We start from the raw sequence: 23,876 nt of genomic DNA on the forward strand, positions 1-23,876 counted from the left end.
TCGTTCCATTCAATTTGACCTCTCCAATCAGGACACCTCTCTAATAAGGACAGTACTTTGAAGTCCCGAGGGTGTCCTTAATAGAGAGGTTCTATACTGTTAGTATTTGCATCGATTTACACTCAATGTATTAGTCTTGATAAACGGATATCTAATTATTGGCCTGTGCATGTATATCAAAATGATAAATGATTTTACTCTTTCGAGCTGTTGCACAAGTGAAGGATTTTCTCTCTGTACTTGATTAGTCGGCCTTATACTTTGTCTACTGCAATTCGTTTTAAGAGTAGTATAGGCTGCGAGTTGCCGGGATACCGTCAACCGAAGCTACCTGCAGTATCATATCAATTTCGCTAAGCAGCGCGCATTACTTCTCAAGGCCATTGACTTGTCTCAGAAACCTGCCAATGACTCAAAGGAACTTGCCAGCATTGCCTGGTGAAAGAAACTTACCATTGACTGGTGAAAGAAACTCGCCATTGACTGATCAGGAGAACTTGCATATTGACTGGTGAAAGGAACTTGCCATCGACTGGTCAAGGGAACTGGCCATTAACTGGTCAAAGGAACTTCCCATTGTTTGGTCAAAGTTACCTTTGACTGGTGATGGGACCTTTTATCGATTTGGATGGGATTACTTAGAAATACAGAAGTGTGGAATAAGACTTCATCAAATTGTCAGAAAGAAATCTTTTTCGACAACAAATCGCTTTTGGATGCTCATTTGGCATCAACAAACCTGCTATCATTAAATGAGGGTACTACAAGTGGCACTACAGCGTTAGGAGGGTCAATATTGAACCAGATTACGATAACTCGGTCAACGAAAATATTGGCTTCAGACTATTTCACGCATTAGGTGATATCGTGTAAACCGGTGTAATATGGGACAATCAAATAAACCTATGTAATGATGTTGACCAGCAGAACTGCGGATTTGTCCTCAGCGGGGCGAGAGAAGAGCTTGATTCGTCGTTGACGAAGGATCATTGTGAAAGACGAGGCTTTGGATGCTTTTCGCTAGAAGGACGAATGATCATCGTGAAGGAAAAACTGGACAAGGCTTAGCATACTTTTCGCAAGAAGCTAGTGAACTGATCTCAGTCAAAGGAATCCTCTTTTGAGTATCGTGTAACTCATTGCGTATGAAAGGAACTCTCGTTGGAGTATCGAGTAACGGCGTGCGACGACATCCAAAAAGTTATTGTTTTTCAGATGGATTACGTTGCCTGATGCTTGCTGAGGAGGTTTGGGAGTAGATACAACTGGGAAGGATATTCGATTAACACGTCCATTTTATTCGCTCGGACTTGGCACTTGTAAATGTTTCTTCAGTGCAGATAAGGGATTGTATCTTCTAATAGAAATGGTTTGAATTGGGATTGGGAAACACGGAGATATCTATGAATTTGTGATCATCAGGACAAAATGATGAAGGCGTTCTGATTATTTGAGGTGATTTCTGAATGCGTTACCGTTCCACATTGTGTTTGGCAATCTCTGCCATAGAAAGGCTTCACCGGAGTACACCTGTATACATATTTGTCCAATTGCGTGCTTGCGCAGCTTTGCCGAACGGTGGGGTCACGGAGAGGATATAAGGTTGCGAAGGACACACATCAGGATACGGATCAGGACAAATGGTCTACGCAGTTGGCTACGGTGATCATGTTATGATAAGCTCAATTGCTTTTAATGATAATGTGCTCCAGAATGGAGTAGAATTAGATTTTCTATAGGAATCGTGTGTGGAACTAGTGAAAAAACTTGGCTGAAGGATGGTGAAGCCCGGCCTTGAGATTCCATTTAACGTGAGTCTTCCCATAACTCCTGATTATGTCTACATCATCTCGGAGGTAACTCTGGCCATATTTTCGGCTGTCGGGAACATGTTCGTCCTGGTGGTTTTCTGTAAGTTCCGAGAGTTACGGACGGTTACAAATTACTACGTGATCTCACTGGCTGTAGCGGACTTTCTGGTTGGGTTGATAGGAATACCGTTCGCAATCGTAGTCTTTGTTGGATTACCGAAAAACTTTGAGGCGTGCCTTTTTATGGGGTCACTCCTGATGCTACTGTGTACAGGGTCCATTTTTTCTTTAGTCGCAGTGTCCATAGACCGGTACATAGCTATTATCCACCCTCTCTCCTACCCAAGGATAATGAGTCCTTTAACTGCACTTTTAATCATTATATCTTGTTGGATTTTAGCAGCTCTTATAGGGATATTACCAGTTCTTGGTTGGAACAGGGGTCGGCCTCCTGTACCTAGGTGTTTCTTCCTTGAAGTGATAGATACTAAGTATTTGGTGTTTATATACTTTGTGACAATCATTGCACCTGTGATATTCATATCTGGAGTTTACATTCGGATATATCAAGAAGTCAGGCGACAGGTAGGTCCACCTTTTGTTTCAGTACGACTGTTACTAAGAAAGTAACATGTGCATTACTTAAGTAACTTTGCCGCGGTAATCTCTGTTCCCCAACAAGCACCCTCCTCCTCTTGCATGTTTCGTTGCAAGGTACGGGCAAAACAAATATGGATCTCAGGATGCCCACAACAATACTGGCGGAAATAAGGAACATCCTTGAGAGAGAAAGGTGTCGCTCAGTTTCTCACCATTTAAATAATGAGGGTCAACTGAGAACTTAAAGCGGAATACTGGGAGATGCTTCATTCTGTTGCTGAACTGTTCACCGCCAATATTATTGTGAAAATATGGTAGTAAATCTGGTAATATATTTGCTTCCACTGAAGGCCGGGTTCTGGTCAGGGCAGCAACATGCATGTCAGTCGCAATTCCACATCTGTCACAAATGAAGTGAGATGAATTTGGATCTGCATTCCAGGCAGAACGTCCAGGCCAACCTAGGGTACTGCGTCTTTCTTCTTTAAGACTTTAGACGTATTAAAATCCGATGGTTAGCTAGACTGAAACGGAAAGTGCAATCGTATTCATACCGCCAAGTTGGGTCGCCACGGCACATTGTTGGCCTTTGGCAGCTCATCATTATATGCTTGTGATACGTCACTGTTTCCATAGCACTGCCGTTCTACTTTCAGCACCTCGGGCCTCTAAAATTGGGACTGAATACCAATTGATTCTATTAAGCCAGCTATAGGATTGAGACTGTTAATTCCGGAGTTTCGATCATGAGTATCATTGTATCGTATCGGTTCTCGCTCTATTTCTGTCCTACAGACATCAGGATACATCAGAGAGAGGGAGAGATTATAAACGTAAACAGTCAGTTGGATGGCCACTAAGACTGGCCCACGATACCGACGAGGTATACAGTATACCGGGCCTTGCCTAGTCCTCGTCGCGATTGAGAGATATCAGTCCATCCAGCTGCGATCTAGTCCCACTCGGCAATACGCCATTCCTTTCTCGCCCTCTCACCCTCTCTCCATCTGTTCTTCGTGTTGCATGCTTTTATTCATGCAGTTATTAATTATTACCGTTATCGACAAGGCTGCACGGCAATTTGTTGCATGTTTTCTTAACGTAGCATAACACAATAGACATCTCTTTTCTATTGACGATCCATTCGACGAAATCCGATAGCGGAAAAATCAATGTCTTGATCGAGACCGATTCCTTATGGTATCCACGATCGATTCCGTGTTCCTTTCAGCAAGGGCGCGGATTGAACATTCGCTGCTTTACGGCGTATTACAACAAACCTTACATACTTACATATACACATACGTGTACATGTGGTTTAAATGGAAGAATGTTCTTTTTTCGGGCAAACCGTGTAACAAGAGAAATAATAAAGCAGGATTTTTAATTTGGCAGACTCCAGGGTCAAATTGTCATCATGTCAGTGAACCCTATACATGACATCTTCTTACAAAGGAGTCTGGTATGATGGATGAAGAGGGAACTGATTAGTATTTCAGGTGTACCATTACTTCATTTGCCGGGTCATTATCTTTATATTGAAAATCAACCAATTGAAAAGTGCATTTCAAAGGGCATCAGCTATGCTTATATAGCGTCACTAAGCAAGGAAACTCGTAAGTTTCTCTGATGCCTTTTGACCTTCTGAGGAAAACTCCGAACAGGGTATACCAATAACAAAGAACGCCTCTCTTATGGGACGGTTGTGACAACAAGCAAGTCATATTATCCTCAGGAACCCAAGATCGAAACGACAATTGTCTTCATCTTGCTAATAATAGGTGCTGGTTAGCACCAATTTGATGGCTCCTGTGTTGTCTTGATTGCTCATTGCGGCAAGACAACCAACGTTCGTTTGTTTTTGGAACGAATATCCTCCTTTCAGGAGTGGTCAGCATTTTTCACTGGTTTTCCAACCCGATAATTTACCATCGAGATAGCCAATATACCAAAAATCGTGCAAGGTATTAAACTGTTCATTATCAGCAAAAAGCGTCCAAACCAGTTATTGCCTTATATTTGCAGGTGAACGCTCTAAAGTACATGTAATTTTGTACCATATTCTTTCCAGATGTAAATCTTCTTGTGTTTGCGAAATATTTCGTGGCATGAAGCCAAGGAACATTTTGCTGCCACCAAAGCCTTATTCAAAAACCCCCAGGCCCACATTTTCGCATGTTCCTCGAGATACGACAATGGTTGGTACAAAAGTCAGCTTTGTTTGAAACGGGTGCTCGCTATACCGTTCGAAAATAAATCTAGTTTGGGTGAACACTAGATTTTGCGCCATACAAAATGAATTGGTATAAAGCCCAACGCATTGCCAGTTCAGAAAAAGAGTGATAGCGATTCTGGAGACTACAAAGCGTTAAGTTAAAAAGTTAGCTAGATGTGGAGTTTTATTTCTTTACAGAAGCAGAACTTGGTGATGTTTACTTGGATGCAAAAATGGCCCCTGCACCAAAGGCTATTAGAAAATGACTATACGCACTTGCCTTCCTAATGGTTTTCTGCTCTAATCGCCCTCGGGATGATTGACAGCAAGAAAATGCGACGTCAAAACAATGTTCGTTTTAAAAAAACCCTAAGCTAAGCTAAAAGAGATACTGGATCATCTAAAAAACGTTGTAACATTTATCCTTTGAGACATGTCAGGTAATAAGAAATAAGAAACAAAAACCCTAATAAACGATCCTTAGCTAATGGAAGTCTTGAAAAAGACATACGGTGATCAGTTAAGGGACATGGCCTGCAGATGACAAGGCTGATCCGAACTTGAGCCGATTAGCAGAAGTTGCACATACTCACTTGACCTGAACTTGACACTCTTTGCATATCGATGATGACACAACCAGTTCCTTTTCGAAATGAATGCTTGAAGTGACGTTAAATAATTCTTGGAGATCTATAGCAATTGTAATTTAAAAAAATCAACTCTTGTTCCATCACATAAGATAGCGATATATCGAATATAGATACCTGAATCAGAGAGATTGAATAATTTATTATAGAAATAGAACGAAGGATACATGTAGTGTACTAAAAGACAGTCTATTTGCTGAAGAAACCAAGTTAAGTACATGTACATATTATATGAGGTGAACGATGCTGTACACAGTTTAAGCAGGTACAATAGGTACACGCGGCATTTAATAGACGAACAAGACAAGAGTTGAAACGATATCCAAGTGGAAATCCAAAGAAATCCAAGTGGGGATATCAAACCATCGCCTGCGGCCCAACGACACAGATATATAGATTTCCCGAGCCAGCGAGTATACCGCTCGGCCTGCGATAAAAACTGTTCTTGGGGATGTTTGTGAAATCATATCACGGTGTCCATCATTATACATGTATACGATAACATGTGAGTTATTATCCTAAGCAAACTATTTCCTCACCACGTCTTCCACGTACCGGTGAGGACGTTTAATATGTCCTGCGATAGAATCTCCGGAAGCAAAGGATCATGTGATGTGCTTTTGGTCTCTGCAGTATTGACAGTCATGGCCTCTATAGAGCTATACCAAAATCCGCCAGAACAAACTGAAATAGGGCCGAAAGCTTTTTTCAGGGGGACACTTTCTATCCCTACACCGGAACGCCTCTCAAACACTCACTCACTAACCCACTGTCTGCCTTTGCATTTCGATTTTCACCTATACCATCAGCATATCAACTACATGAACACTGCACCTGCCACGAAAGTACACACAACCGTTGAGCAAAATGAGCAAACGAGAATGGAAAATCATTTATTGTATTTCCATGGCAATCGGAAACTGAAAAATGTTGCTGTTATGAGCTATCTATGTGAATAAATTGCTGTTGTTATTGAAAACCCAGGTAACGAAGTTATGTTTATTCATATTCTTCTTTAGTTCCAAATTGCCGTCATCTTGAATGTTCGAAAGAAGTTCTTCTCCTTGTTATCAATTGTTCATTCTATCCAAAACACTGCATATCACTGTGATTACTAGCAAGTGCCAATTATCTCCCTAGGGTTTTGTCTCCGTCTTTATCACATAATATCAGTATTGTGGAAAAGGGCTTTCGACTCCTTCATTGGACGTGTATCCAGAGTATCGGTTCGTTACTTAGTGATTTGTCTTCCCCAGGGTACATGGGTTTACGTGTGCAGAAAGGTAACGGCGCCAATTATTCACATTGCGAGGTCTCGGCTTAAAAGGGCAGAGTAGATCAATCTTGGACTCTCCAGCAAAATAATGTAAAATTTTCGTAAAATCTTCTTCGTCATACTCTGGACACTTTTTTTTATACATATGCCGAAACAAATCATGCATTGTTTTTTTTCTGGGCCACCCGCTGTAGCCACACTTTTCGTTGCAAAAACACAAGCCGTTAAAAACCTTTAAAAGACGATGATATTTGAATATATGTAATTTAAATTCTGACAGCTTGATGCTCTAAGGGACATGCGTCTTTCGATGAAATGAGGTAATTCAAATAACAAAGCTCAATTATACGGTGCCAAAAGTAAAGAAAAACCAATTATCTTGGGAGTATAATATGTTGTACTGGAAGACATCCAATTTGGAAGTTTTCACCAGGATTATGTCAATTTATTGATTCGATATTTACCATAATATGTGTAATGACACTTTGAAGGAAGCTTAGTTTTATCAGATTTCTGTCTACATTAAATCCAATTTACGATCCGACCTACATTTGAAGAGAATATAAGATTTAAGTTTTGCAAATTGTGAAAAGAATGATTGCCACCACACAGTCAAGTATGAATTATTCATACTTGAAGACAGATTTAAAATCAGCTCTTGAAACGTATTTTCTCTAAGGACTGCAAAAGGTCAGCAGATATGCATTGTTTGCCTATAAAGGTCATTTTAATTCAATAACTTATATGTACAAGGATGATAGAAAATACAAAAGAATCCACTCCACCGTAGTGTAATACGCAGGCCAATTACTTAGTAGTTGACTGGGTTTTGGAAAAAGTGGGCTAGGACTTGAATCTATGAATCATAACCAGCAGTCTAAGATAAATCTCAGGTTGCCAACAGATGATGACATGTACATGTACATTTGCAGCTAGCCACGACTATGGTCTCGGTTGTCGTGCCTTTCCTGGCTTCGCCTACCAACGCTTCCTCTAAATTCAACGACGGTATACTGCAAGATAAAACTTTATGTGATTTGATAAATTGTGCATTATTCGTTTTTTCACTGTATACGTATTGGCCCATAATAAAGGTCATCTATATTACTAACATTATCACGTTACGCCTGTCAGTAAGCCGATTTCCTTGCTACCAGAAGTCTTCACACGAATGCCTATCAAAGGACCAGCTGTCAGTGCCCCACAATTTTATCCTGGTTCGATCCGGCGATCAGTACGTCACTGATCGATACAAATCATAAATGCATCTAATGTCTGTCAATGTGTTTGATCAACACCCATTATTATAGCTTAATGACAAATCAATCAAACTTGCCATGTGTTGCTGGAATGAGGATATCAGGTCAAGCGATGTGAAAACAAAGAGTTGCTGCTGTTTTTTTTGAAGAATTTTGGAGAGGAACACAGGATGACTGAATAATATCAAGATCGATGTCCAGCGGGCTCTCTCACTGTTGATCATCGAACACCGCATGTCATTGCGAAACTGGCGCTATCACCTTTCATCGGATAGAATCCCGGGGCATATATCGGAATCGAAAGTCGACTAATCCAATGTCCATCGACCTTCGAGCTTGGTCATGAAAGTGCACAGGTTCATTCTGGGATTTCTGAAAGCAGCAGCATATTGGTCATTTGGCTAATCGCGATAAGTGAAATCGGCATCATCGGTACGGTGATGTATACATGTAGTTGAACCACTCACCAGGAGTTATTTTGGAAATGACTTTGTCAATTTTGCAATGGACATCGCCTTGGCAGTTGTACAGTCCACTCCCATGCGTTTGCGCCTCCACTATCGTAATCCACCGAGTAACTTAGCGGACTCAAACATTGGGATCAAGATAGATCATATCGGCTCAGACCAATCCGAAAGCGGCGGGCAAATGTACTTCTGCGTCTGATTTGAAGTACACGTAATTGCCTTTCTTCGAGCTAACCCCAAGGGTCTCAGGTGGAAGAGACACCAATCTCATCAGTGCTAAGTACATGTACATTGTGTATTAAGTTTTGTCAGTAAGAAATGCTTAGAAAATAGAAAATATATTATAACAATTCTTATCTATAGTTGCTTGTAAGAGATAATGCCAATAGAACAATTATTCTTCGCCAGTGCTAAATACATGTACAGTGTGTATTAAGTTACGTCAGTAAGAAATGCTTAGAAAATAGAAAATATATTACATTTGTATAACAATTCTTATCTATAGTTGCTGGTAAGAGATAATGCCAATAGAACAAATATTCTTCGCCAGTGCTAAGTACATGTACATTGTGTATTAAGTTACGTCAGTAAGAAATGCTTAGAAAATAGAAAATATGTTATAACAATTCTTATCTATTATCTATAATTGTTGGTAAGAGATAATGCCAACAGAACAATTATTCTTCGCGGTGAATGGCGTTATAAAGTATACGACACAATGTTTACCTGTAAATGTTTACACTACAATTTACGTCCATACACAGTTACAGCCAGTTTAGCAGGTTTCGTCTATTAGCAGGTTTGATTATACATGTATATGAGATATTCGTTTGGGTGCCAGTGTCTGCTCAGTCACGTACCTGCACATCTCTACGCTATAAATCTCTCGGTGATTTAATGTTCCAAAGAATAGCGCGCATCCTTTGCCCGACACGAGCTGCATTGGTAGAAGTACATTGTATCTACATTACTTGTTACGCGCAATAAGAAAGCCAATCGCAATACCACTAACAAACACACCCTTTCATAAAGTACATTGTTCCTTGTTTTTATCCGATTGTACCTCTCCAACACTAAAGGAAGGGCCTTGTTTCTAATGTGTTGCAAAGGTGAACCAATTACCTTTACCCTTCGTGGTAGAGAGGGCAATGTTTTCGAAAAGGCATCGCTCGTTTTGATGACTGTATGCTACACTATGACAGCAAATAAATTATGATGAAGTTAAATGATGTGTTTAGCGTGCTCGCTGCATGAATCTTTGATAATTGGACATGAATTTAAAACATCAACCACAATCAGATTAGATAAAGATATTGTAACCATTAATTCGGTTCCCGATAATAAAAACGATGAAAGAGTCATTGGTGTTGGTAGCTATGGCACGTATGGTCACATTTGATCATGAAATGTATTCACAATCGCATTAAAAATCATGAAAGAGTCCGTCCATTGTTATAGGAAGTCAGTAAGCCATTATGTATGATAACAATGATCAATTGTTATTGTTATCAAAGGTTCTTTCTCAAGGCATCCCTAATTCACTCATCAATTCTCTGCACTGACTCTATAATGGTAGTCATTATTAGCACACATGAAGGGAACCAAGCATCCCGGTAATTCGTTTGGCTGTTCCCCATATTTCAGTGCTTCAATACACCACAACCACGACTGTGGTTTGTATCACCAACACTCCGTAGACTTCCTGCAGTGTCGAAGACAAAGGGAGAGGGGGATGTCAAGTTGCTACAAACATGCTCAAGAATACCAATTACGTCCCAAGCATGAGGATTTGACATAGTCGCGACATTCTCGGCCAACGATATCGTTGGTCTGCGTTGTTCACTGCGTAGGCACCGATGGTATGGATTTAGTTACGACGTACATTTAGCTGGTCAACCTTTCTTCATTGACAGGTACTCGTATACGTGACCTTCAGTACCTCCGGAACTAAAATTTATCAATAGCCGATAAATCGATTAACAGCTATCGTTGGCCATCTTCATTGTTGTCTCTGTCCGCCCGAGGAAGAGATTGATGACCCTTTCCGTCTGCCATTTACAAGACAATAAAGCCATCTACGTCGCTATTTTGTTACTTATCATTTCCCCACTGACATAAAGAAAGGGAAATATGTGAACATCAAAGTTACGAAAGACGCTTTCTTTGGTTTCTTTACAAGGTGCATGGACCTTTCATCATTCCATTAAATACGATACTTTCTATGACAAAAAGATGCATCTTGTTAAAAAATCTTGCATAATGGGTTCAGAATACTTTCATATTATCAAGTACGGATTAAAGAATCTTTACTTGATATTATGTGCATCCGTTTTTATTGTTTTTTGTCATACCATTCCTTAGTATCCATTATTGTTTGTATTCCTCTTAAAACCCAAGTGATGTAAGCATTATAACAAAATTAAAGAAAGTACATTTCTATAGTTCAACGTTGTTGGATACACCTGCTCAAGCAGGAAATGAAAAGCTTACAGTTTTTATAGGAAGAACCCCACAGTCGGCGTGAGTAGGCAGCGTAAATGGGTATCGGCTGGAGGAAATAAGATATTAACGTGTAACCGTTGAGAAACGAATCTAAAGTGAACGGGACCTGAATTCAAACCTGCCGGTGTCTGCCTGACCTATGACTAGATCATCTCCTCAATTCTGTTGTGGTTCTCAACATGAGACCAGGCTACAAATAGTAAAAGTTATGCCATCGCGATCCAACATTACCGCTTTGTCTATAGATCTTTCTAGGTCTGTAAAGTAGAGCCCGATATGTCAAAATGACAAGACAAATAATGGAAACCGAGCTACAAACGAGAGTATAAAAAATGGATGCCAAAATGTCATATGTGCAGGAGGAGGACGGCTTATCTTTTTCAACGGATGCCATCAAGCGAGATCGAACTCAGTAGACCAAAATGAGTACATGTAAACAGTTTTTTAATACTTTGTTAAAGCAATGACACTGGTTAAAAACGTACATGCTGTCTCAGCATTTTTGCCTGCGTATACGCTATTAGAAAGTTATTTCGGCCAACTGAGATGCAAAAAACGTTGTTGGTGTCTTTCTTTCGAAAAGTTGGGAAATAACGGACCGTTGACTTCTGTACATACATGTCATCTTCCGCTTGACAAAAGTTGACAAACACACGAATTCCTTCAAAAACGAAGGAAAAGCGTCATCAGTAAAAAAGGTCATGAAGGTGAAACTGTGTCGGTGCAAGCATGGATGAAGAGACATCTGTGGTGCAAGCTGGTGATACCAGTAACTCCTGTCCCTGATCCCAGCAAGCACGAGAGGGCCGCTTAGTTTTGCTCACAATACGTCACACGCTTCATCTTCGGCAACTGCCTTAGTCGTCTGCTCTTGTAATGTTATTGTCATGATGATCACATACCAATAGTCAATTAGCTGTTCACCGGCCAGGCAAACAGCCGACCGTCACTGAATTCCGTCCTACGCACCGGACGCGCGTCGTATCGGAAAAGTTACCAGAAGATGTTCAAACTCTTTGGACGATGACACCTCGGTTCAGATTGCTTGTTGTATTTTCTTGACGGGCGATATGTCATCTTTTGATCATGATTGAGATGTTTGAAAAGAGTAAGGAGTAGGCCTTCCACTTCAAAGCAAACAACCAAACCTATGACAAGCAGGATGCATGTCATGAGCTTACAATGCACTGTGGTCTATTGGACAAGTCAATTGCTTTCCATGATGTTCGTGATAATCTGGTCATCCCGGTCTACTATGATCTACGGACCACCTTTATCTTAAAAATGAAATTAATGTCAATACATTGTATTGAAATATACAGTTAGTACACAAAAGTGTAGCTTTTGTGAAAACTTCTTGCTGACATTATACCACCCAACTGAGCATGTTGATGCTGGTCGATACTTAATACTTTGGTGATCAGGTAGAAAACAATTAGATTGTCATGAAAGCACTCAAGGGGTCCTTTTTTCAAACTTGATGAAATCAACAGCTGTTGCAAGAAGATCGATACGATAACATAACCACTGGTATAATAGTGCAGCATATTTGCTCAGAGCACATTATTTCAATACAAAATTTTCATGTTTTAAAGGTTGAGAATACTTACATGCGCATTATTAATGTGCTAACGCAATGGAATCATCTCTTACAATGTACCAACTTTTATCAATGATTAACCCATTCACCTTGAATGACGACATCATGGAAATTGAAGATGACCACTTTGTTTGCAATACCCGACTCACTACAGGCGAGACTGCTGCAGGTATTTAAAAAACCGGTAATTTGACATCACCATGTACGACGCTTACATATCAGTTTGGTTCCACCATAAAAATGCGACAGATTACTCGGGAATGGTCTATCGGTAGATAAAGCTTTGCCACGTCGTCGTTGCTTAGCATAGCACTGAGAGACATAATATCCGTTTGGACTATCTCAGAACTCTCTATCTGAAGTACACTTGCCGAAGTTGTTATGAAAACGAGAGATGGCGAAGAACATTTTTTCCATGACGACGGCCAGTGCTCAAAGATCGTGTCGCCTTATACCATTCATTACAATGGGTAAATAGCCATATCAGTTTCACAGTTTGGCTGAGGAGAAATCGTTGCCTGAGCATCAATATGTATTTCATGATACACAGACGGTTGTTGGAAATGGTGGACTCATAGAGCCTGTCCCATTTCTATAGGTCCTTAGTAGCCCGTCCAAGAGCAATGTGTGAGCATTAAAGCGATCTTAGGATATGTACAACCTGCTTTTTATGGCCTGAACCCACAGATGGAAAGAAACCTTGAATGATATGGGCCGAATAAAGTGTTTTTTGATGAGTTTGAAAATCCGTCAAACAATCAAAGATTTATTGGCACTCATGCTGAGGCACACTGGAAAAAGCCTTTGAGAACGGCACAAGGTTGTGATGTGTATATTCATCAACCATGCCTTGTTCTCTGAATATAAGATCGATATTTTAATTAATGTCTTTGGAATATGTCTCTTATCTTGAGCAATCGACATTGGTTTGAAAAGAGTAGAGTTGAAATCCACCTCTCTGACTGCCAAGATCTACCTCTGAGAACCACCCTGTCAGAAATTATAAAAATGGTTCTGAGAGGTAGATTCTATCTCTATAAAAAGAGCTTCTTTCGGGAAAACAAGCAATGCTCTTGATTTGATGAAGTTGTGATCGCTTGCCACTTCGTGGAAACAACACTCATCAGAAACGACCGTTAGGTTAAATCTATCTCGGCAGTTGTCAATGAGGTTGAGGTATTTTTAGGCTTGTCGACAACTAGTAGATGCTCACAAATGATACCATCATTTCTTATGGTGAGTTCACACCAGATCATCACCGCCCGCTGACGTAAATGCCGTTTTTGCGATTAATTCAGGCTGTGGTTTCCGTCGATTTCGCTAGAATCATTACATTCCACATGCAATTCTTTTCTCAGCAGGTGCTCTTCCGCTGATGATGCTGTCATTATTAATCAGTCGGTTTGGCGATAATCTTAGCTCTATAAAATAGCAAGTAGCTACATCTGAAAAAGGTTGTTGCTGGAGAGTTTTTTTCATACTCTTTGAAACCGTCGGATGACTTGGTTTCCGGTGTTGAATACTCTGGTTTACAATCACCTCTTGGGGAAGCAGATTGTGAAGCCGTGGCTAATGCAGATTTGGTTCGAGAAGCTTCGATGGGAAGAAATGCATGAATATGCCGGAATAATCTTAGTGTGCTAGCTAAAAGTTCATCGCAACGGGTGCCTTACACCTTAGCCTTCCGACATAATATTCATAGTTAAAAGTTTAGCTTCAGGGACAATTTGCACTCTGGACTTCTATTTGCAGTTATAAGAGATGGAAGTTAAGTCGTGGGAGGATTTCAAACTTTGGTTATACTCTTTCGGGAGGATCTCAACCTGATATTTTGCAACTTTTCTATGTCAGCGTCGCCCGGGGTACCAGCCTGCAACTCTATCTGCAGACTCGATCAGCCCCTGGATATGTTTGGGGAAAACATCAGCAAACGCCAACCCTGTTCTTATATAACTTAACTACTATTTGTAAAGATATCGCATTTAACAGTCTTCTTTAGCATGTTCTGGAGGCTGCTGAACAAACGTACCAATAAATAATCCATCCATTTAGAAATACAGCCTACCAGCTGAAAGTAGGCTTCATTCTTCTTCAGACTTTCGCTTATAATGGCATCGCTTTTTGCACAAAAATATTTACGTATGAGGCACATGTCGATCGTGGAGTTACGCCTTGATTATCAGATCAAGCACCATATACGACCGAGTAGAGACTGTCGCTGGCTGATTGGCGGGCGATAGGTTGATCGGGCTACGATCCGTCCATCGAGGATCTTTGCTTGTCTGCATGGTCAAGGCCAGGGAGACTGGTGGTGTTCTTGCTCTTCGTGCCCTGGTATAATACACCAGTGGTTAGAACAAAGATTTGATCTTTTATAACATGACAAAAGTATAAAAGAAACAATTTTTTTTCAATGAAAGGATATTTCATATTCCAGGGTTTATTTGAAGGGTCTATATCAACTCTCTTCTTCATCTGTCAAGGTTTTGTTGAAAATACTTCTGAGAGCGGAAGAAGTAAAAAGGGCCATTTCTCTTTTCCTTTCCAATGTCTACCGGTAGCTTTTGAGCTTTTACCAGGAGCCCTCTCGAAAAGGTTTGGAAAGATTGGAAGTCAGTCTTATTAAGAGAACAAGACACGACATTGATCGCTCACGTATAGGCCGAGTAAGACAGACGCAATTAGTTCTGCAAAGAAAAAAAACACTTAGTTACATTACTGAATCGGAAGGACCTTCTCTTGTTACAAAGTAAAGCGAAACTCACAGGTGCCTTTTTGTTTCTGTTGATATTGTAACTTCAATCTTTTTGTGAGAGGGTAAGAGTAGTGACAGTCTTTGAGGACGAGGAGAAAGTCATATCATCAAGGGAAAGGTCAAAGGCGATGGCCTCGCGAACTTTTTGACGGAAGAGCAAGGAAATTATTTGCCTTATCTCCCGCCCTGTATCTTCGGTGATAAAACAAGAAGAAATTTTAAGATACAAAAATGTCATAATATGACCTAGTCACAGGAGTATTCGACGATTATCGATGGTGAGCCATCTTGATCTGGGGCAGTCAAAGTGTTTCTTTGCAATTGGTCCTCTTCTGTGAACTTCTCCTGTGACACTAAGAGCAGAAATCGACATTTTTTGCGTTCTATTTTCTTGTTTTTCCATCCGTTCTCTCTCGAAGAGCTGTCGCTGTCACTAATTGAGGCGGAAAATGAAAAAAGGACACTTCAGCGAAACATCGTGTTACTCGGACCAAACATCTGATTGAAAGCTAAGCTTCAAGCAGAGGCAATGTCTCTTCTAGATCAATGCAATACGATATCGTTTTGGCTTTGGTGTTACGTTGAATCAGCGCAATGCATTCTCCCCGAGGGCAATGCTGTAACCCTGAAAATACCTTTCGGGTTTATAATCAAAAGGAAGAGAGAACGCGATATTTCGAGAAAGGGGAGATTGAAATTCCTTTAAGGGTATAGATATCACGAGGCAATGATCGTCCTTCAGTTTTTAACTCAATTCTGTACTGGTCCCAATATCACGATAACAGAAACCACCACGTTGTTTGTTCCTTATACACGCTTCTAAAAAACTTCTGACAAAAATCCACGTTGATACTGCAGAAATGACCAGGGAGCAGAACATGGGTCGAAGGAAGTTGCAGAGGAAATAAGTTCATCCAAGAGCATTTGTTTGGGAACCCCTTATATCAACCCCTGTCATGATGCAGTGAATTATGGTTCCCCCAAGGAACGCTAAGTCACCATAGAAATATCGATTCTCAAAATATATCCATTTCAGTTCAGAAAATTCCCTTGAGAACGCGCCTCATTTTTGCTCGCGATAGAATTGCTATAGTTAGTCTCTGGTACCGACTTTCCAAGGGACTTCTTATTGTCTATCTGTTGCAATGTTTGATGATAGTGATGATAATAATGCTTGACGTTCTTTTTTTCAAAACTCGTATATTCTGTCGACGCAATAAGCCCGGTTGAGAGGCTCCTGTACAAAAGGCATATTTACAATGTTGACAGGCTTCGAGCCAGAAAATAGTGTCTTCAGTATAAAACATATCACTAGTTTTTAGAAAAGGCAAGGAAAACAATATATATGAAAATGCTTTTTATTATCGAAATTTATAGTATTGCTTCTCCTTGTATAAACATGGTGGCCACACTATGATATTATAAAAATTATGACATGAAAAAAGTGTCACACTTTTCTGGACCACCCTGTACATGTACATCTGTTGAAAGTCGTACATATGCAGTTTAAAACCACACACATGTACTTACCATTAACAAAACCACCCATCCAGCAACTTTCCTATAAATTCACCCTATATATATTGTTTACCCTGCAGCCCCTTATATTGACTTCCGCACAATTCCTCCAAACTCACCATTGTAAAGGACACTTTTAAAACACTTGCCCAAGGGGATGTCTAATGACTGTCAACTTGAAAGGGAGGCGATTATCTGTTTTCGAAACAATTCGATGGATGTCCGATGGGTCGAATATGGGATTCTTGGTGCAAATTGTCTCATCGTCATCATCGTCGTCGTCGTCCTGATCGTCATCGTCATCGTCATAAACATGGTGGTCAAGATGCTGCACTTCGGCCACCGTTGTTTCTAATCATCAGCGGGCGATATCTAAACAACTGTGCACGAACGCACCTAGCCTTTATAACTACACAATATCACCTCCTCTTTCATCGTGCTGGCAAATACCAAGTGTCTGATACCGCAGGTCTCAGACATGAGACTTCAAGGGAGCCGGATGCAATTTAAGATTAAGTGATAAATTTAAATATTCTTGTAGACAAAACGACGTTCTGACTAGAAATCCAGGACACTTCAAAGGAAATCTTCTCGTGGTGTATTTAATAGAGCTGTTGGTTGTTCATGACAGTACGGTAAAGTATAGTTGGACATTCCGATTACCTTGTCCATCAGGCAGGGTTTACATAGGGCTACACGATATGTACGAAGGTATTTGATATACGGTAACCACGCCAAGAGGAACAATGAAGCCAATAACTATAATATTTGAATACGCACACACCGCCGTTAAATCAGTGTAGAAAGGGCAGAAATGTGCCCTGTCCTTCTGTTAAGACTCTCATGCTTCCTCCCCTGCCGCATTCTGAAGGAGATGATTTCCTCAACTAGACCCCGTGCTAAATGCAGGGTTATCTTCCTCAAAACTGCATCCGATTGCCACATGAATGATGTTAAAATACAGAACATCTCGATCCATTTAGACCGCCCACCGCAATAACTCTTGTTAATGAAACCGAATTCTTTTTCCAGTTTATCTCTCAAATTGCCTCTCGCAATAAAGGAGAAACACTATCTCACATACTCTTCGAAACACGATTCTCGTACCAAGCCCCGACGTAAAATAACAAACCGTTTCATTCATTATCCAATTGGGAAGAAAATGACGAATATTGCATCAGTTTTCAAACAGCAGCCATTTTTCTTGAGGCTGTTCGAAGGAATACATGCATCATTGGATGAATGCTTTTCCGAAGGAAACTTGAAGTTCCTATCCGATCTTTTTCTTGGAGCGTGACAGTTATGCATAAGTGATACAAAGTTAGCTTGAGTGTAAGATTGAGAAGTATCTATCAGCATTCTCCGAGCAGACCGAACGATATTCTCTCTGCCAATACCGAATTCCATGACATCTACAAGATGTCCCGGATGTGTCAAAGGCGCATGGTTAGAATCAGAATCAACAGATAATTTCACGATCGATAGTCACCACGAAACCTACAGAAAACACGCATAAAACCTGAAATTCTGCCACACACAACAGTGTGGATTCATTTTTTTGAAAGCTCCAGTTGAAAACTTTAACTCGGAAGAATCCCATGTTTCCTTCATCTGAAATCGTTGGAGTCTCAGATGGCGTTGGATGATGATCTGTGCAATGTATGACCGTAGATAGACTGTTTTTTCTATGGCCGTTGGCGTTGGAACATTATTTATCATCTTCGCTATTTCGGCAAGCCATTCGCAGCAGCCAAAAAATCAGAGTGACATATCTTGCAATGTTTCCTCGAAGCAATGTTTGGTCCTTATAAAAAACAGAGCACAGAAAGAGATTGTCCATTTGTTGCGTATCTGACCGGGTTGTTGTTCAGAGACGACAAGAAGCCAATACTATGTGACCTTTGGATGAATTCCTTTAGATATGTAAATGTCAGATTATTTAGATTTTAAGGTGGGTGTTAGCTTTGGATGGAGCTAATCCCGAAGGAGACGAGCTCCTCACTTCCACTCGAATGAACAATATTTTGTACATGCACCGCATTTCATTATAATAGATGTCTTGTACAGATCGAGTCGTCTTTTCTTTATTTTACCTTTTATAGGATTAGGAAGATGTAACGAGTTTTTTAAAGTTAAAAACCTTTAAAGGATATATCTCAATCGGCTGACATCAATGACGAAAGTGAACGTCGATTAAGCTGCATTCAGTTGAAATGTTGAAAAAAGTCGATTTTTTAGGAAGACACTTCACTCTAGTAGGCAGATGCACCCGTATCGACTATTATCTTCGTTTGATATCGTCACAATCGCCTTAATTGAGTCTACTTTATTGATTCAAAAAAAGTTTGATTCTTGTCGCTGTTGCAGGTGGAGCTTTGTAGTGTAGAAAACGCAAGTGGATAAGTGGAATCGCGTTACTTGTATCAATTAGGTGAAGAGTCATTACATTTTTCTTGAGAGTGAACACATCGCTTAAAAAACGAAACTTCTTGCTATCAATCATTAGAAAAAAACTCAAAACCATTATTTTTTGCGATTTCTAAGTTCGTGAATCAAGGTTAAACACGAAATCGGCAAAAATACAATAATATGATAAAGAAGTTTCAACTTGTTTGTTGGAGGTCCAACCTTCGCTGAGCCTCGTGAAATGATGTTCTTACCCGACAGATATTTCCAATATTTCATGGTCTGGTGAAATGCATACAGCCGTATCATAATTCATCTAATTCGTTCGTTGCAAGTATCATCTTGGAGTAAAGGTTCGTGCTACCTGATACAAGGTGTTTTAATAAAACTATACCAGATTCTAAAATCCATGCTTTAAGTAGTGCGGGTCAGTGCTGTGCTAGCACAGATTCACTGAGCTCTTAAAATGTAATATTATTTTATTGGAACACGTTGTATGAGCAGACATGTCTTGAATAACAAACGTTGGCTGCATGCAGCATGTTCAACACGGACATTCCATTCACAGTACATAAATATGCATATTTGTGTCACTTCGGGGATTATTTTGATAAAACTCTGAACACCCTGTGTCATTGGGTCAATGGAGACGAAGAGGACAGTAGACAGACCAGCAAACATTTACCACTTAGCTTAATGGTTTCCTAACAGTCATTATATAAGTGCATTATTGATTGCATTGGTTTCAGCTGGGCTGTTATTTTTGCTAACCCTGCTGGTTACATTGTCACGTTAGGCAATGTTGTATGGCATGACACTGTGTACACAACAGCTTTGTGTGTGTGTGTGTGTCAAGCTAGCAGCGGAACCATGTCCTATAATGAATTGCTCCAGCTATTTCCTCCGGGGGACATCCATATCCAATTGGCTGCCGTTCCAGTCTAAGAGACTGTTAACACTATGAGACACAGTAAACAAAGGCAACTCCTTACTGGTCATTACCTTTTCTCACGCGTTTTTTTACAAGCATTACTTGTATGCTTCTATTACAGACTTGAGAAAACATTCAAGTGACTTTGTCTAAAAAACCCTTCTTTAAGAACGATCGAGACCTCCAACCAGTGTATGTTATCACTTTAGGAAATGTCCTAATGCCGTGTTCGTTCGTTACTGGATAACAAGATCGAGGATATAGTATTCATAATACAGAATACAGTATATCAATCCTCACGGGTCACGATAATATCAAAGTTGACAGACTATTGTCACTTTCCCTTAGGGTTTCAACACTGATGCGTCATTACTTTGCAATCAACACCTCTGTCCAGCTCTCGTCATATTACTGATAGGATTAAGCCTTTAATGCCATTCTGTGACTCTCATGTTGGGATCAGGTTTTGACACCAATGGTCCCCAGCTTCCAAGCGTCTGTAGCCATTAATCTCAGTCAACAGCCCAGGCTTTTGTGGTATCATGGCAAAGATTGGCAATCAAGCTGGGACGAACTAAATACCATCCTCTCAACGGTCAGCAGCATAGGCTAGGGTGACATGCAACGCCGATAGTTTTATTTGACTGCGCCAAGGAACTGTCTTTTACCATTGTGGGGCGAAATTGCTGATACCCACTCGCAGATTGGACTACTTGCCATCTATAAAACCGCCTCCTTGTCCAGTCCCCCTTCTCTTTGATCGCTGCTCGTGAAATGATTTGTCATGGATCTTTAAAAATACCTATGTCTTTGACTGAAATGCCTTCCGGCTCTTGCTAAACACATGTAGATACTCCTGATGAACATAAACACGACATACTATAATTACAACCAGGTACCTGATGGAAGGGAATTTTGGAAAATTAATTTTGACCTGATTGGCTCGGGTAAAAAGCTACACCGCTATCACAACAAATCATTCCTGTCACACGGCACTTGTACGAAAATCCCACTGATTCACTTTGATACCAATCACTGGGGGTAAATCTCAATCAACCTTTATCCGAACACTGGCTTCAGAAAGTGCAGAAGACACGCGTTAGTATTGCTGGAGTGGCGTGGGTTTGCGTTGATTACAATTATCCGGGGTCGACTTTTTATGATGGGAAGATTTTTACAGAGGCTATTGTGATGATTTGCATCATTTGAATGGCCTGAGACTAAAAATTCTTTCAGAAAGTGCAATAAACATAAGTGCACTTTATTTCTGTACTGATTTTGTTGATACGTTGTCAATAATCTCAATGAACATACCTCTCGGATGAATAAAACCATTCATCTTGTTGGTCAGTGGTCCGTAATTGTACAACAGCAATCACTTGGTATTGTTATCTTTGTCTTCATCTTCTAAGTAATGGTGAGCCAATAGACTTCAGTGTGATTCCAAGATAAAAGTTAAAAGGAAAAGTGTCTAAGCCGAAACTGTCGCTGGCTGACGATTTATGAAAAAGTGATTGTGATATATGCAGGTATCGACGCAGACATGTCTGACTTTACCGCACGTATGCCTACGGCTCTCATCATCTATGCTGAAGTGTGAATTGTGTCTTGGAGAAGAGAGAATAACAAACGGAAGGATAATTTGATCTGTGTAAGCGTACCGTGTGTTGATTGTGTCATCTTCCTACCCCGTGGGGGGCTTCCGCTTCTGTAGACTCTGTCAAATGTCAAAGGTGGAAGCTGAGTTCGTATGCGGGGGAACAGTTTTATCATCACAGCCTCAAAAAAGTTCTTACTTCCATGGGTGACAGGCAAGCAATTATTGCTGCATCAGCAAAAGCAAGCAAACGATCTATTTCAAAGGAATACTTGTTCATGGAATGAGGCATTCGTGCCGGTTTAACGTGTTTGTTGTTCCCCATGGCTAAGTGTTTTCACCCACTAAGACTCGGTGCTAGTTTGATAGGAAGACATAGAAGGAAGCGTGTAGATCTATTTTCATGCGTTCCAAAAATGAAACTAAAATACCGTACTAAAATACGTTCATGCACTGGTTGCAATGTTCATCAACTGGTGACTATATTATAGTCAGCAGATACTGATGAACATTGCCTTTAAGATCCGAACAATGATGAGTCACTAGATATTTTAAATCGCTTTCCTACATGCAAATTAACACATTCTCTGTGATACAGCAACACTCTGCTAAATATAGGCATACATCTCTCAGAACATCCACTTAAAACAGTAGCAATGACGTACAAAAAATGAAAGATGCTCTGTAAGTGCCACCTTGACACCTCATCTCTTCAAAGAATTCTCGCGAGGGGAAATTGGACCTTCTTTGGCTTTTCCTGTCTGCTCCTTTCAAGGCATTAGCGACAGCAGTAATGGATGATGAGCGATTTTTTGTGGTGTTTGAAACTGTGGAAGGATTTGGGGTAACACAGCCGTTAGCCTCCGTTCCTTTATGTACTTTACGGCCTACCACGTCCGGGCTAGTCGGCCTGTGGCCTCACCGGTGATTACAAAGGTGTACGGCTCCCCAAGGCAATGCTAATGGCAATGATAATCACATTGCCCTATGGTCATCAGCCAGTTAATAGGATGATGTTGTTAACTACTAGCAAGTGGAAATGTCTGGACGACTATGATACGTACCGTAGTGTTTTGAGACGCATATATACGTCAGCAATATAAAATTGTAGAAAATCTGCACTCATCTAGATACAGTGACTGTGGTCCGTCGCGTGCGTTTGGTTTTCAATTTAGTATATCACGCATGATTAAAACTGAGAGTCAAAGATCGGGAAAGTGAATAACAAATTACCATATGTTTGCCGAGGGCAGCCAATTCTGTCTGTCTGATTCAAATCTAAACGCATACTGAGAAAATGTCTTTTCCCCGAGACCGAGCTGACTGCAGTGGATGATCTTAAGTGCATGCCAGACGCTGTTGATGAGACTGCTGTCTAATCTTACTTTTCCCTTGCAGGTATATGATTCCTGAAAAAGATATCCGTAAGGTCGACTCGAATTTCATCGAATGTACAGGATTCCTAATGACACCTGTCTTATCTTGAATGGATTTGATATCAACGATCAGTCCGCTTCATAGCGAACTTGAAGCTTAACTGATCAGGCCAATTTCCGAATACCCTTTTAACAAGGAAACGTGCGAATGATTCGTGTTGCAATATAGTGTTCCACTCACGTTAAGAGAGAACCCATTCAACGGCAACAATATCAACAAACTAGTAACTAATAGTGTTACGACTCCTTCGTGGAGGCGGAACTCTATTCTCACGATTGTGGTAACCTAGCATCCGTTTTTTGGTATATCAAGTATACCAATTATTTGTACCAACTACAACTTGTGTACGACCTCACATGCCTGGGGCGAATGACCGATATTGCTCAACTGTCTTTAGCTCCAAGGGCTTTGCAAGGGAGCGTTCAATACGCGGTTCCGGTTTCAACATACATGTAGTCAGAGGCATACCAGTACTGGTAACTTTCATTACATTGTAAATGAAAAAAATACAGGTCTTTTACCACTTTTAAGGACATAGCGCTTGGTCAAGGAGCATTTTGGTAGAAGAAGGTGATTTCTAAATACAATTTCGGTTTTCTCTCTATTTGATGATAAAAAAGGCAAATACGGCTAAAACGGACCCCTAATGGATCACACTCCAAATCTTTCATCATTTTCAAGAAGTACCAACACCATGCAGTACCCCGAGGCAATAATGAAATATCTTACTTTTTTGCCACAGTCATTAGTACCAATGAATTAATCACTTTCGCACATCAGGGGAATTCGAGCCTAATTCGAGCCGCTTTATCTAATATTAGTAATTGAACGCGTCTCGAGAGAGGGTGTCATCAT

At 40.4% G+C, this 23,876-nt stretch overlaps 1 protein-coding gene across 3 annotated transcripts in view; it reads left to right on the forward strand.

Moving 5' to 3' along the window:
- Positions 1 to 663: 663 nt before the first annotated feature.
- The window catches only part of LOC135483129 (adenosine receptor A2a-like), a 49,292-nt gene continuing 26,079 nt past the window's right edge, over positions 664 to 23,876 (forward strand). For 2 of the 3 annotated variants that reach the window (XM_064763690.1, XM_064763688.1), the window contains exon 1: positions 664 to 2,396. In XM_064763690.1, coding sequence (XP_064619760.1) covers positions 1,779 to 2,396 — 618 coding nt within the window. In that variant the 5' untranslated portion in view covers positions 664 to 1,778. The remainder of the gene's footprint in view (positions 2,397 to 23,876) is intronic. The other variant, XM_064763691.1, reaches the window with a different exon arrangement.

This window comes from Lineus longissimus, chromosome 2 (genome assembly GCF_910592395.1).
Source record: "Lineus longissimus chromosome 2, tnLinLong1.2, whole genome shotgun sequence".
NCBI lineage: Eukaryota > Metazoa > Nemertea > Pilidiophora > Heteronemertea > Lineidae > Lineus > Lineus longissimus.